This window comes from Cricetulus griseus (genome assembly GCF_003668045.3).
Source record: "Cricetulus griseus strain 17A/GY chromosome 1 unlocalized genomic scaffold, alternate assembly CriGri-PICRH-1.0 chr1_0, whole genome shotgun sequence".
Taxonomy (NCBI): domain Eukaryota; kingdom Metazoa; phylum Chordata; class Mammalia; order Rodentia; family Cricetidae; genus Cricetulus; species Cricetulus griseus.
In genome coordinates, this window is record NW_023276806.1 from 143,607,467 (window position 1) to 143,623,609 (window position 16,143).

The 16,143-nt window shown below is 42.1% G+C and overlaps 1 protein-coding gene across 1 annotated transcript in view; it reads left to right on the forward strand.

The window, feature by feature from the left end:
- Positions 1-16,143, forward strand: part of Glipr1 (GLI pathogenesis related 1) — a 27,091-nt gene continuing 10,948 nt past the window's right edge. Inside the window, exons 1-3 of the mRNA XM_027392417.2 lie at positions 1-139; positions 10,183-10,536; positions 15,605-15,844. Of these exons, the coding sequence (XP_027248218.1) occupies positions 10,363-10,536; positions 15,605-15,844 (414 nt within the window). The 5' untranslated portion in view covers positions 1-139; positions 10,183-10,362. The remainder of the gene's footprint in view (positions 140-10,182; positions 10,537-15,604; positions 15,845-16,143) is intronic.

Below are 16,143 nucleotides of genomic sequence, written 5' to 3' on the forward strand. Positions count from 1 at the left end.
CTGCATACCTCTCCCAGACTGTGACTAAGGACAGGCCCAATCTAGTGCAGGCTGGTGGAGGTTTAGTCACCCAAAGCCACTAGCAACTCATCAGTTCCTGCCACAGCTTTCTTCCCCTGTGGTTGCTCTCTACTTTCTGGTAAGTGTTCAGTCTCTTTGTTTCCTTGTCTCTTTTATCCTGAGACCACCTGGCTGCCCCCATCTTTCATGGTTCCAAAAGGAGCTGCTGGCTTTTCAGGCCCTTCAGCTTCTTCCTTTTTTAGGAAGGAGGAGTAACTTACAGGGCCCTTAGAAAAACACAAGCCAGAAGTCTCCCTGTTGGCCTTAAAAGAAAATCATTATATGTGGTATTAGAGTTAATCCATACTGTAGATAGGAGAAATCAATGAGTCTTGGTGCAGCTTCCCAGTTCAGGAAATTGGCTCCTTATTTATTCAATTTATTTCTGTCACAGAAGACCCAGCACAGTAAGCAAAGCTCACCACCGCTGACCCCCAGCTATCACTCTCTTCTTTGTTTCTTCTTCCCACTTTCTCTTCTATCAGGTTCAGTGTGGCTGGATTTATGTTGAGGTCTTTGATCCATTTGGACTTAAGTTTTGTGTACAGGGATAGGTATGGATCTATTTGCATTCTTCTACTTGTGGACATCCAAGTATGCCAGCACCATTTGTTGAAGATGCTTTCTTTTTTTCTTTGTACAATTTTGGCTTCTATGTCAAAAACCAGGTGTTCACAGGTGAGTAGATTAATATCAGGGTCTTTAATTCAACTCTATGGATCCACATGTCTTTTTATGCCAATATGGAGCTGTTTTCATTACTATAGCTCTATAACAGAGCTTGAAGTCAGGAAGGGTGATGCCTCTGGAAGTTCCTTTATTATATGGGATTGTTTAGGCTGTTCTGGGTTTTTTATTTTCTATATGAAGTTGAATATTTGTTCTTTCAAGGTCTGTAAAGAATTGTGTTGGGATTTTGATGGGGATTGCATTGAATCTGTAGATTGTTTTTGATAAGATTGCCATGTTTACTATGTTGATCCTACCTATCCAAGAGTATGGGAGATCTTTCCATTTTCTGATATCATCTTCAGTTTCTTTCTTCAAAGACTTACAGTTCTTATCAAAGAGGTTTGGTTAGCATTACCCCCGAAATATTTTATGTTGTTTGTGACTGTTGTAAAGGGTGATGTTTCTCTGATTTGTTTCCCAGCCCTTTTATCATTTGTACATAGGAGAATCTTGTATTAGTTAATCTTGTACCCAGCCACATTACTGAAGATGTTTTTCAGCTGTAGGAGTTCCCTAGTAGAATTTTTAGGGTCACCTATGTATACTTTTATATCATCTGCAAATAGTGAAAGTTTGACTATTGCTTTTCCAATTTGTATCCCCTTGATCTCCTTTTGTTGTCTTATTGCTCTAGCTAGAACTTCAAGTACTATATTAAGGAGATATGGAGAGAGTGGACAGCCTTGTCTTGTTCCTGATTTTAGTAGAATCTCTTTGAGTTTCTCTCCATTAAACTTTGTATGCAGCCCTTCTAATGTCAGCCATGCTTATTAGCAGTTATTATGGCATGTCCTATGAGTTCTGAAGAGGCAAATGACAGCTTTTTAAAAATTAGTATATATTTCAATTCACACACACAGTATAATTTTGGCTATAAATTTATTATGAATTGCCTTTATTGTGATGAGGTATGATCTTTCTGTGCCTAATTCATTCCTGGATTTTATCATGAAGGTATTCAGATTTTAACAAACTCCTTGTCTGTCTATTGAGACTGGATTGTTTCCATTTGATCAACGGGCTGTATTGTGTTGAACCATTCTTGCATCCCTAAAATGCAACCAAACTTGATCATGTTGTATTCCTTCTTGATATTCTGCTGAATTTGATTTGGTACTAATGATGCTGAGAATTTGGGCATCTACTTTTATCAGGGAGACTGGTCTACAGCAATGGTTCTCCACCTGTGGGTCGCAACTCTTTGGGGGGGGGCGTCAAACAACCCTTTTCACAGAAAACACATTTTATATTACTATTCATTACAGTAGCAAAATTACAGTTATGAAGTAGCAATGAAAATAATTTTATGGTCGGGGGTCACCACAGTATGAGAAACTGTATTAAAGGGTTGCAGCATCAGGAAGATTATGAGCCACTGGTCTATAGCTTTCTCTCATGGATTTCTCTGGCTTTAGTAAGAGGGTCATGCTAGCCTGATATAATGGGTTTAAGGTATCTCGCCCACTTTCAGTTATTGGGAATAGAGAAAGATTGACCTTACCTGGAGGGATCTTCAACGGGAAAGCCCAGGACATTTCTGTTTTGAGACAAAGCCTCAGCAGTATTTCAGAGAGTAATGCCCTAGTTTCCTGGGACACTACTGAGGACAGTGATATCTAGTCCAGGAATGGGAACTCAAAGTATATCAAATATCCTGAGATTCTGTTGTTCTTGTTCTTTTTTCATTTCCTGTTTCTGAATTTGTTTTAATCTCATTTAATGTGTACGGCTCTTTTACCTGCATGTATATATGTGTGCCATATGTGTGCCTAGTGCCCAAAAAAGCCAGAAGAGAGCATTAGATGCCCTGAAACTGGGTTACAGACAGTAGTGTGAGCTGCCATGCAGGTGCTGGGAATTAAACCCCAGTCCTCTAAAAGAACACCCAGTACTCTTAACCACTTAGCTATCTTTCCAGCCCTGTGTGTGTGTGTGTGTGTGTGTGTGTGAGAGAGAGAGAGAGAGAGAGAGAGAGAGAGAAAGAGAGAGAGAGAGCGCATGCGCATGCACATGAGTGTTGTATATGGTATGCATGTGCCTGTGTGTGCATGTGCCTGTAGAGGCCCTCATCAGGCTGTGGGGATTTCTTTAGGCATTGTTGCTTCTAGTTACACTACTAAGAGTGAGAGCAGTGAAAATACTGTAATTGTTGCATACTAGTTCTTGGGCCTGAAAAAAAGAGAGTTGGCAATGATAAGTTGAAAAGAAAATAAGAGGCCTGAAGCCAGTGTGGTGGCCAGACAGTGCAGACTTTAGGCACCAAGGAGGAGAATGTTACAACTAAATGATAGGAACTTGGAGGTAAAGCAAGTCTAGTTGGTAGGGTCCAAGCTATGTCTCTACTCATTTGAAAAAAAAAAAAAAAAAAAAAAAAAAAAACAGAATAGAGTTGGTCCTGGAGAGCACTGGATAATTCAAATAGAGCGAAAGAATTTATAGGCCAATGTCAGTCTCCCAGGACCATAAGACATCTCCAGATGATGATTGATGATAAATGCAGAATGTGGTAGAAAAATAAATTTCATGTATCTGAAACATTCCCAGGGAAGACCCAGTAGTGATCGTCTGGAAAGCTGATGTAGGAAGCTGGAAGGTTCAGCTGTCAACAGCCCAAGATACAGGAAATGAGATGATGTGTTGCAATGAAGCTCTTTAGCAGGGAGAAGATAGCATTCAGGCAAAAGAAGCACAGAGATGTCAAGTGGCTCTCCTACATCATAGCCCAGAAACACCAGAAAGAGCAGAGTAAAGCCACCAGTCACTGTGTTGGTTCCAAGCCCCAAAAGCCATTGCTACCGTGAAAAGAAGCAGCTTGGCTTTACTTTCTTTTCCTGTGTGAACTTGTCCTAGTTTTCTAATTCTGGCTCTTGAACTCTTCATCCAAAATGTGCCTATCATGGGGTGTGGTTGGTGAGCACCTGAAACACAGCACTTGCAGGAGGAGACGGGGGACCAAGAGCTCCAAGTCACCCTGGGCTACATAGCATGTTCAAAACCAGCTTGAGCTACAGGAAACTTTATCTCAATAAAGTAAAAAAAATTAGATAAGCATTTTAAAACTTTAATGTACGTATTTAGTCCCAGGGTCATAACGAAGCAGACATTAGTAGAGTATGTCTGGTGATAGTGTCGTGAAAACCACTGCCAACTGGGTCATGAGTCATGACGGCCTGGCAGAAGGAAGATGGCTGCCCCATCTTTTGAGTCAGTAGAATATTCTATCAGACACCTGTTAGTCTTCCTTAGTGTTAGGTATGGTCAAATCTAAAGAGCTGAAAGTGTGTAGCTAAACAGTTCAAGAGAAAAAGGAGGTTATGTTACCATGGTAACTTCACAGCAGCTCTCAGCCCTTCCACAGGAGAGCCGATTTTCCTGTACCACTTTTTATTTGTGCAGTGGTTTTCTTGGCTGCTGAGAACCTAGCAATATACCAGTGCTGTGGGCAGTTTAATATGTCTTTGCAACAATTACAGCCGTGTTTGAGAGTTTAGGTGTGCATGCTAGTCACTCTCAGCATTATCACAATTTGAAAAAGAAATGTCTCCACCTTTGGGGTATTTTAGCCAATTGGTAGGTTTCAGGAAACTTATTAGTTAATAAGAAATGATTGGGGATATGAAAAGTAGGAGGAGATGGGGCCTAGTTGGAGGAAGGAAGTCTTTAGAGACATGCCTGGGAAAGATGCAATTTGTCCCCTGATGCCTGCTCCTTGCTCTCTGCTTCCCAGGGTCACACAGTATGCAGTGCTGTTCTCTATGTGGTATTCACATGAGCCACCTTACCCTAGCCTTAGAAACAGCCATGCACTGAAACCCTGAACTAAAATCTCCCCTTCTTTGAGATGCCTTCCTGTGAATCTTTTTTTTTTTTTTTTTTTGGTATATAACATCACAAATCAATGGGCAAATGTAAGTTCCAGGTCAGATCCATCTTTAGAAAAACTGTACCCCAAGATCAGCAAAAGTCAGGAAGTGATAAGCTAAAGTCTAGTGTGCAAAAGGAGGAAGGGGGAGGGGCTGGATATGACAAGACTCCTTGACTAAAATGGTCAGGACGAGCTAAGCACTGCTTTTATGGCAGTCTGGAGGGTGAGTTATCTCTCTTGTCTAATCTGAACTTCCTGTCTTAACTCAGTCTTAACAGAAATCTGCTGTCCCCTTGATGTCCTCTACTTTGTAACTATAATTCCTCAAGTGTCCTTGTTATATTTGGAACTGAGTTTTTTTTCCCTCTAGTAGTTTCTGAATAAAATTTATTCTGGCCTCTTTCATTATTATCTCACTCTACTGTTGTCTTACAATATGAAAAGCCAGACATATATGTAAGTATCTTTATTGTCTATTAAGATAAATTATCCCGATTCAGACATGCTAATGATAATATAAATTAGTATAAGTTCCAAAGATAATTTCACATGATTCTCTCTATAGAAGGATTTCCACAGCATTATTTATGAAAAAAATTATAAAGAGTAAGAATATTCATATGTATGTATATATGTAAGAGTATGTAAAATATGGTGCATTCCTTTGTGGAAAATACTGTTCATGAAGTATTTATGAAGAATTATAATAACCAATAGTAGTCTTATGAAACTATGACTATGAAAAAATGTTACAAAATGCATGAAATTATGGCCTCAATAAAATTTTTGAATGTGTAGATTATATTTTTTAAACACATAGGTATATGTGTTCAAATGTGCATACATATGACCAAAAGAATAGCAAGCAGAATGCTAGAGAACCTTGCTGGTATGGTAGTGCACAACTTTAATCCCAGTACTGGGGAGGCAGAGGCAAGTGGAACTCTGTGAGTTTGAGACCAGCCTGACTTGTTTAGTAAGTTCCAGGACAACCAGGGCCACAAACTAGAGAGACCCTGTCTCAAAACAAAAGATGGAAGCCAGGTGTGGTAGTTCATGCCTGTAATCTCAAGAAAGGCTGAGGCAGGAGGATCACAAATTTGAGTACAGCCTATGCTAAAGAGTAAGACCTTGCATCAAACAGGAAAACCCTAAAGCCAGAATTCCTGGTTATAAAGACAAGCTAACCCAATTTGCAATGGTGCTTACTGAAGGAAAATAGGTGACTGACAGAATGTGAGAGAGGGCTGAAGCAACAGCCTCTAGGGCAGTGTATCTCAGCCTTCCCAATGCCTGCCATCAGCACCTCATGTTGTGATCCCCAAACCATAAAATTATTGTCATTGCTACTCCATAACTGTAATCATGCTACTGTTATAAATCATAATGCAAACATGTTTTCTGATTGGTTTTAGGTGACCCCTGTGAAAGGGTCATCTGACCCAAGGGGGTCGAGACCTGCAGGTTGAGAACCAGTGTGCCTGAGGCTTTTGACACCTGGGTGTTTCCAGAATCTAATTAGAGAGAAGAAGAGTATAGTGGCTCCTATGTCATTTATCCTCCACTCTTTCATGCAGTGACAGTCATACAGGAGATACTAATATACTTTATGTACAGGTTTATCATGCTGTGTCTGTATGTTAATTTGCTTACGACTCTCCAAAATAGTGTTTGTTTTTTCTTAATACAAAAGGCAGTCTATCTGCACTGTAAAAATAAATAAATAAATAAAAATACACAAACAGAATTTGCTAAAATGCCACTGTGCCAAAGACTGAAGGCAAGAGTGGAGAAGTAACCACACACACACACACACACACACACACACCCATCCCCCGTGCCCCCACCCCCACACACTTATAAACCTTCTGAGAGCTCAGGGTGTTCATTTCCGCTGTTCTGTGGTAAACCACAGCTGGGCTGAAGCTGCAGAAACGCAATATGAATAGAGAAGGTGGGGGTGGGATCTGAGGAGTTAAATTGCTCTGCAAACTAACAGAAAAATGGCCTCTGGTGGCACTTTCCTTTTTAAAATTAGTTCTGGACTAATTGATCATTTTGGTATTGTGCTGGCTAGGTTTTTGTCAACTTGACACAAACTGGGGTCACCTGGAAAGAGAACCCCAGGTAAAGAATTGCATCCATCACATTGGCCAATTGGCAAGTCCACGAGACATGCTTTGATTCATGACTGACGTGGGAGAGTCGAGCCCACTGTGGGCAGTGTCACGCCTAGGCAGGTAGTCCTGGGAACTGTAAGAAAATAAGCTGAGAAAACCATTAAATAACATTGCTTCTTAGTCTCTGCTTCAGTTCCTGCCTCTAGGTTAGAGCTTGAGTTCCTGCACAGACTTCCTTCACTAATTGGGTGTGGTATGAAAGTTCTTAGGTTTCCAAGAACTTAGAGAGTATGCTAAACTGTTCAAGGTCTCGAAGCTAGTTGCTAGTCACAAACAGAAATGAAACTAAAACACCCCCAACTTCCTTCTCCCTCCCACCTTACCAAGCAGGCCTGTGTGTGTATGTATGTGTATGTGTGTGTCTCTCACAATCCTACCTTTGAATTCTGCATGAAGTCATGATGTTAGCCACATTACAAGCCCTTTCCATCACCCAAATTCTTCTGCCCCATGTTTAATCCCAGCAACAGAAAGAAAACTAGGTACAAATTTCAAGACATAATGTTCACTCTTGGGATCTGCATGTGTTCACAGGGCTGGGAAGGGGGCGGGGTGCTCAAGCCAACTGCTAAATTTGCTCACTTGGTTATGTTTCTTGTTCTGTGTTCAAAACCCAGACAGTATAGCTAGCAGACCCAGAGGGTAGAAAGCAGGTTCAGGCCTGCCTACAAGGAAGAACCTCCTCACTGGTGATGATTGCCTTGGCCAAGAAAATGCTTAGTCTTTATTGGTATGTTAGAATGGGATGCTACCAAAAACGGCATCCTAGATGAAATTTGAGATTATATCTGAGTGTTTCACAAGGCAGTTTGCTTATGTAACAATAGCAATGCTGCCATAAATTTCCTATCTTTTTATTTAATCCTCAGCTACCTGAGTCTAGGCTCAGGGGAAAAAAAAAAAAAAAAAAAAAAAAAAAAAAAGCTAGATCAGTGGTTCTCAACCTGTGGGTCTCAATCCACATTGGCAAGCCTCTGTCTCCAAAAATATTTACCTTATGACTCATAACGGTAGCAAAATGACAATTCTGGTATGGCAATGAAAATAATTTTAGGGTTGAGTGGTCACCACAACATGAGGAATTGTATAAAAGGGTAGCAGCATTAGGAAGGTTGAGAACCACTGTGCAAAAAGGGATGTTATCTCTGTCCTTTCCAAGTATCCTCTCCTGTTGACCCCACACTTTTCAGGTCAACAGCCTGTGTTGTAATTACTCTTAGGCTCAGCTCATAGCTCCTTTATCATAGTTAGACCCTTGATTGCCTTTAGCTTTATATCATTAACCCTATTACACATAGCAGGAGTTTAGTGTATTGAATTAAGGTCTGTTTGATCTTTCCAAACCTCTACAATCAAAGAGACAGAAATGTCTCCCATCAGCCTCTCTTAATAGGTTTCTAAGAACTTAGAGTATCGTGCCCAAATTCTGAAACCCCAAAGTCACCAAGAGGCCCATTTCGATGCAAAAGCAAAGAGTCTTTTATTGCAGTTGTTTAACAAGATAACCCCATTAGCTCAGGCCCTTCATCCATCCACCATGCTACCAGCTGGTGAAAGACCATGAGAAACCAGGAGACAGGGATCTTCTAGGGAAGCATAAAGGGAGTTTTTAGGGATACTCAACAGTCTCAGGATTGGTGTGCTTCCAGGCTTGGACGACCTGCCCTGTGTTGGTTGGTCAACTGGTTGTTATGGCCTGTAGATCCTCCCAGGGTGGTTGCTATGCTCTGCACGTCACTATTGTGCACTTGTCTGTAAAGCACACCCAGAGCTGTAAAGCAGGGCCCCGCCAGCTAACTTGTGATTGGTTCCTTGCCATGAGGAGGGCATATGACCTCCTACTGACCAGAACAGGAGGAGCAAGGTCAGGCGAGCACATGTTAGCCTGTCATAGCTGCTAAAACTCTGGGCTGGTCCCTTCAAGAGTATGCTAAGCTGTTCAAGGACTCACAGCTAGTTGCTAGTCACAAACAGAAATGAAACTAAAACACTCCCACCTCTTTCCCCTCCCTCCCTCACCAAGCATGCCTGTGTGTACATCTCACAATTCCACCTTTGTCTGGATGCTAACTAAATAGCATCTTACTCCTGGCTTTACTTTCTGTAACTTCAGTCACTCATGGTCAGCCACCATCTGAAAATATTACATAGAAAATTCTAGAATCAAACAATTCATAGGTTTTAAGTTGTACACTATGTCTGAAGAACATCATGAAATTTTGCACCACTGCAAATTATTCTAGGCTGAAAGTCACCCCACCTTTGACCAGTATATACATACAGTTGTTTCGGTCATCAGTCACTGATCACTTAATAACTGTTTTAATAACTTAATAAGTTTTTTTTTCAGGTAAACTTTAGATATTGGCCCCACTGCATATTGTAGTGATTCTGCAAAGTTTATCAGTAAATACTCTTAATTGGGTATTTATTGATTTATTAGCATAGTCTCTTACTTGCATAAATTGTAACTTCAGCTTTACCGCTATGTCTGTATAGGAAAGTAGTCTGTACAGAGCACTCATTCAGATACCCACCGATAAAGCAGGGATCATTGTATTCCCACCACTGCTTGCACATGGGATTCCAACAAAAAGTGTTTACAAAAACATTTGCAAGTCTCTTTGGTGGAGACTCCTGATGGTAATCTTGGCTGTCAAATTGACTACATCTGGAATCAACAAAAAGCCAAGCAGCTGGGCACTCCTGGGAGGGATTTTCATAATCACTATTTGTAGCAGGATAACCCACTCTAAATTGAGCCACGCCTTCTGGTGGCAGCTCACATACAAAAGGGACCTGGAAGAAAGTTGCTTTTTGTCTGCTTGCCCCTCCCCCCCCCCCCCCCCCCCGCCCCATCCCCGTCCCTAGCGGGTAAGTTCTTTCATTTCCTGTTGCTGTGGTTGGTGTTAAACTCAGCTGTTTCAGGATTCCTCTTCAGGAATACTCCAAGGGCTCCAACTCCAGGATCTGAGAGCTGACACATCCTGCCTTGGAGACTGAACAGCTACCAGACTCTCACCCTTGCTGGCACAAGACAGTCATTGTGGGACCCCTCAGGCCACATCCTCTAAGCCAGTCTAATAAATCCCCTTTCAATACAGATAATCTGTCATTTCTGTTTTCTGACTAATACACGACTTATTTCTGAAGACCACAGAAATTCCTTTGGGACTACCTCCCAGTTCAGACTCTGATGCCGCCTTATACAAGAATCTGTGTTTCATAGGTGCTGTGTCACCGAGAAGCACTGACGAGACAGGGTTAAGAACAAAATGAGCTGCAAGCCATATATGGAGAAATCCAGGGCATCCGTTTCAAAACCACTCGATGTTCTGCTTTCAGGCTTCTCAAGCTGAACGCTGGCCATGAAGAAACAGAATGCTGAAGACAGGTAGCTCAGTGGCAGAGCCCTTACCCAGCGCAAAGGACCCTGGGTTCAACCTCTGAAAACTGAGAAGACTAAGCATTTTATCAGAACACCTGGACCTCTGGGTTCAGGGTCCAGCCTCAGCCAGAGAGATCATGCAGGCCATCCTTGCTATGATGTTCTGCATGGCTTCTTCCGTTTCTAGTTCTTCATATACAGCACAGACTTTGCCCGATATAACCAATGAGGATTTCCTTCAAGAATGTGTTCAAACTCACAACCAACGTCGGTCAAAAGTGAATCCGACGGCCAGGAATATGCTGTACATGGTGAGTGCACTAACAGTATTTGTAGCACGAGTCTCTCAGAGGCAGCTTGCCTGCGTTAAGCTGGCTGTGAATTCTGGGTAATCCTGAATTGGTTGGTTGGTTGGTTGGTTGGTTGTTTTGCTTCTAACTACTGTGTGCAGTAATCTCAGTGAGTAATCAAAACCCACCCGTGGAGCCCTTCCCCAACTCTGTTTTAAGCAATGCCACAGGCACGATTCAGTTCTTTCTGGACACTTCTTTTCCCCAGCCAGGAGCAGCAGACTTCTCCTCCTTGTCATTTTTTTTAATCCTGTTAAATATTTGTGAATTTTTTTTATTTTTTGGTGTCTTTTTTTCCCCTTTATCATCATGCTCTGTATAAAATAATTGTGGTTTCATTATAATTTTATACAATGTGCTTTGATTATACTCATTCCATTGGCTCTCTATCTTGGTCCTCTTCTGTGGGGAGCCACAGCCCCAAGATAGCGCCTGACTGGATGCCAGGGAGACCGAGCTTAGCTGTAAACAAGCCTTATGTGGAAGCGCTTAGTGGATCTGGTGTGCCTCCTCCAGCTGTGACCAGTCCAGGATCGCCAGGTGGCGTGAGCTAATTGGGTAATGAGCTTGCTATCCTGGATTGTCAGGTGGTGTGAGTTCATTGGGGAATAAGCTTGCTTTTAAAGGCTTGCCAGGGGGCTGGGAGAGGCAGAAGCAGAGAGAGAAGCTGAGGTAGAAGGAGAATGAGAAGCTGATGTTCAAGGTTCCTGAATAAACTGCTTGAAGAGTCGTGGTCATGTTTCTCTTGCTGGTCGAGATAGATGCGACGAGTGGTGGCCCGTACGGGGAACCTCCATGGGTGAACGGCTCAGAACTTCCTGCAGTCAGGGCAGTCGACTGGTAAGTCCCAGGTAAGTTGGGACCAAGTTAAGGACCTCGGTAAAGAGGCAATAAGGTCTCCAGTAAGGAGCGATAAAGTCCCGTGAACGGACAAAGTAGAAGTAACCAAAAGTTGAAAGTATGGGGAATTCGACATCGAAACCCATTTATCTCGCTCTTCAAGAGCTGTTGCACTCTAAAGGGCTGAAGCTAAAGAAGAGTACATTAGAAAGATTTCTTGGGGAGGATGAGACCGTGGTCCTCTGGTTTGCCGTCTCGGGCAATCTTGCTACCAGTTGCTGGGACAAGCTTGGAAAAGATCTAGATTTACCTGGGCACAGAGAACGCTGAAGCCAGGGACGCGGCCTATTTGGAAAATGGTTCGCAGCTGTCTAGAGGATCAAAGATGCCGCAAGGCTGTAGAAAAGGGGCAGGAGACGTTAGAACAACTGAAGGAAATAAACAGATGCAAGTCATGGGGCCTGTGCATGGCGATTTACCATTGCTGTCAGCCCTACCCAATCATGAAGAACCGGATTTGTGATGTGTGCAGGATAGTGTTAGGTTTGCTTTTACTTTACATTCTATTCTCCATACCCCATTATATGAGTGGGTGGTTTTACCCCAGGGTATGGCCAATAGCCCCACTGTGTGTCAGCTTTTCGTGTGTCATGCTATTGCTCCTATTAGAAATACCCTGCTGTGAGATGTGTCCACTATATGGATGACATTCTGTTAACTAGTAAGGAGTTAAAATTGCTGCACTTAGCATATGGAGACTGCGTTGGATATCCAATCTACCCTTAATGCTCAATTGAAAGGTGGCATTATGGTTTTAAATCAACGCATTGATCTAGAACAGGAACAATTGAATACTTTATGGCAACTGGCACAGTTGATGTGAATGGAGAATGCCTGGTTTGTGTGAAACAGCTGTTTCCTATCAGAATTATTCCTTAGCAGCAAACATGTCTTAAACAACTTTCACAGTATCTTCTAGGCAACTGGTCTGGGGATTTTGACAAGCTGATGCAGGAGTTGAGACTCTTCCATAGTGCACGTGAATTCCACCAGGGTCAACATCTCGGTTTCGGAGGGGCTGTCTGCGTGGATCACTCAAGCCATGAATTATCTGAAAGAGTGGGCAGGAATGGGTGCCCTGGGAGGAATGCTTATCCTAGTTAGTTTCATAGCCTTATGGTGTATCTCCAGGATGAGGGTCACACAGCAGAGAAGTAATGCCATGATTGCACAAGCCTTCTAGGCCCTGGAGGCAGGGCAGTCACCTCAGGCTTGGCTAACAGTACTAAAGAGCTAAGCAGTCATCCCACTCAGGCTGCGAGAGGAAGTACTGCACTTGAAGTCAGCGTTCCAAGGTTTCATGAAGGGCATGTCTGATTGCATATGGGTTGGTATTGTACTCCCATCTCTGAGAAAAGATACCGGACAGGTGTGGCACCAGCTCCGCTGATAACTGGGCGTGGGGTCATTACAAAGTCCCATGATTTCAGGGATCAGACCTCTACCCTTGCCTGTTGTGTTATTTTTAAATAAAAAAGGGAACTGTGGGGAGCCACAGCCCCAAGATAGCGCCTGACTGGATGCCAGGGAGACCGAGCTTAGCTGTAAACAAGCCTTATGTGGAAGCGCTTAGTGGATCTGGTGTGCCTCCTCCAGCTGTGACCTATCCAGGATCACCAGGTGGCGTGAGCTAATTGGGTAATGAGCTTGCTATCCTGGATTGTCAGGTGGTGTGAGTTCATTGGGGAATAAGCTTGCATTTAAGGGCTTGCCAGGGGCCTGGGAGAGGCAGAAGCAGAGAGAGAAGCTGCGGTAGGAGAATGAGAAGCTGATGTTCAAGGTTCCTGAATAAACTGCTTGAAGAAGAGTCGTGGTCATGTCCTTCTTGCTGGTCAAGATAGACAGCGACATTCTTCTACTTTTGTGTGGCCTTCATTTTTCTTTAGACCTCAAGTATAAGAGGGATACAATACTTACCCTCCCAAGTCTTTGTTTTACGTAACATGATGAACCTCTAATCCATCCATTTTCCTGCAAATGTCATAATTTTGTTTTTGTGATTCAACAATCCCCCACTGTATGTGTGTATAAATGTATATGTACACATACACATATTTCCTTATCCCTTCTATTTGTGAACAATTAAATGTAATCCATAACTTGCATATTGTGAATAGTGCCACAATAAACATGGAGATGCAGCTATGTCTAAAGTGCACTAACTTCCATTCCTATTATAGCTGAATCACACCATAGTCTTACATTTATATGTTTTGGAAAACGTATATACCGATTTCCATAGTGGCTGAACTAATTTACATTCTTATGAGCAGTGTATTAAGGCTTTTCTCCACTCATGTCTTTGATGCCATTTATTTTCTTAGATATTGTACTGAATAAGTTAAGATGTGCTCTTAATGTACTTTCTGTCTGCATCCCCTAATGGCTAAGGATGTTAATCTATGCTTTTGGGGACTCTGTTCAGTTCAGTTGTCCTTTCATTGGTTGTTGGGTTTTTCATTCTATTAGTATTTTACATTTTTAGTTCTTTATACAGTTTGTGTATTAATCTGGGAGTATCTGGAAAATTATATTCCTTCTATCTTCTTGAGAGATAGTCTCACTAGTCCTGGCTAGCTTGGAACTTGATATGCTGGCCTCAAACTCAGAGATCTGCCTGCATCCTACCTTGAGTGTTGTGATTAAAGGCACATGCCATCACACCCTAATTCTCTCCCATTCTTTACTCTATCACTTCACTCTGGTAATGCTGCCACTGTGCCTGTGGCTTTTTGTTTGTTTTTTGTTTTTGCTTTTTTTTTTTTTTTTTTTTTTTTTTTTTTTTTTTTTTTTTTTTTTTTTGCGATAGGGTTTCTCTATGTAGTCCTGGAGCTCACTTTGTAGACCGGGCTGGTCTACAGAGCTACAAACTCAAAAAGATTCACCTGCCTCTGCTTCCCAAGTGCTGGGATTAATGGCAAGTGCCACCACCACCTGGCTGTGCCCATGGTTTTTGATGCAGTCTTTTGTCATCACTGTTGTCACTTACTCTTAATTCCTGATCTACTGAAGCCCTATTCAGAAAATTATTGCCTATGCCTCATGTATTGAAATCTTAGCCAAAGAAAACAGTCAAAAGAGAAAGAAATAAAAGCCACAAAGAGAAAGAGGAAGCAAAATTGAGGCACTGGCTGTGGCAGGTCTCCTATTAAGGTTTGGTGTGATACATTCTGACCTGTTCTTTTGTAACCTTAAGAACCCTATTTTCATGCTTCCGTGTGAGCATATCCAGTTTCCCCAGCATATTTGTCTAGTGTCCTAGTCTCTTCAGACCACATTTTTGTCTTTTGAAGTCCAGACTGACAATTCCTCTGGCACTGTTATTTTTTGCTCAGAAGTCTTTCGGCATATGGAGTCTTTTGTGTTTCGGTGCTAATTTTCTGATTTCTTTTTCTAGCTTTAAGAAGAAAGCATTAGCAGGGAAGTGAATCTGTAAGCATCTTTCAGCAGTACTCCTATTTGAAAATCTCCAAATCCGTAGCATGAACAGCTTCCCCATTCTCTAGTGCAGTGGTTCTCAACCTTCCTAAGGCTGTGCCCCTTTAATACAGTTCCTTGTGTTGAGGTGACCCCAACCATGAAATTATTTTTGTTGCTAGGTCATAATTGTAATTTTGCTACTGTCATTAATTGCAATGTAAATATCTGATATACAGGATACCTGATAATGCAACCCCTGTGAAAGGGTCATTCACCCCCAAAGGAGTCAAGAGCAACAGGTTGAGAACTACTGTTCCAGTGTGTCTCCATATCTGTCTTCAGGATCTGGTTTTCATTGTATTATGTGCTTCACCCCCCTACATAATTTACTGTTGGACGACTACCAGAATGGAACTATCCTGGAGGTTTTTCTTTTTTCTTTTTAGTATGTTCATTACTATTTTATACAGAACCTACCGTGTGTTGCATGCCGACCTTTATTTACCCTGCTGCTTCACTGGACTTGTTCACCTCTTAGGGCTTCTGGTTATTAAGTCTGTATCACCTGCAGACACGGATGTTTCTGCTTCTCCTCTCTTCATCATATTATCTGACCTGATGACTTCATATTTCGCCCAAGTAAGCATTATAGGCTGTCGCTCCTCCTCAATTTCCTTTTTGACTCCTATATTGTTTAATTATTTTTCAGTCTTGGGACCCAGAACTAGCCCGCATTGCAAAAACATGGGCAAAATCTTGCCAGTTTGCACACAACCCACAGCTGAAATCACGCCTGCACCCAAACTTCACTGTAGTGGGAGAAAATATCTGGACTGGATCTTTATCCCTCTTCTCAGCATCCTCGGCCATCTCAGCCTGGTACAATGAAGTCAAGCACTATAACTTCAGCACTAGAAGATGCACAGATGTCTGTGGCCATTACACTCAGGTAGGTACGTCCCTATAGTCTCTTGAAATCACCTTTATAAAAGGCGGAGAACTGAACTTGGTGTTGAGAAAATTTATAGTGAGCTAGTATGATTATAAATATGAGAGGAGAATGTACTTGGAGACATTAGTTATGTGGATAAAGTCACATGCAAGAGCCATCAGTCGAGGCAGTAGTAGATACTCACATGAAATAACCTGCATACATTATATTACTTAACGCCTTGCAATATATCTGATAAATGAATATGAACTCTCTTCTCACTGGCTAAATGGCTTTAGGGAAACCTCATAAACCCT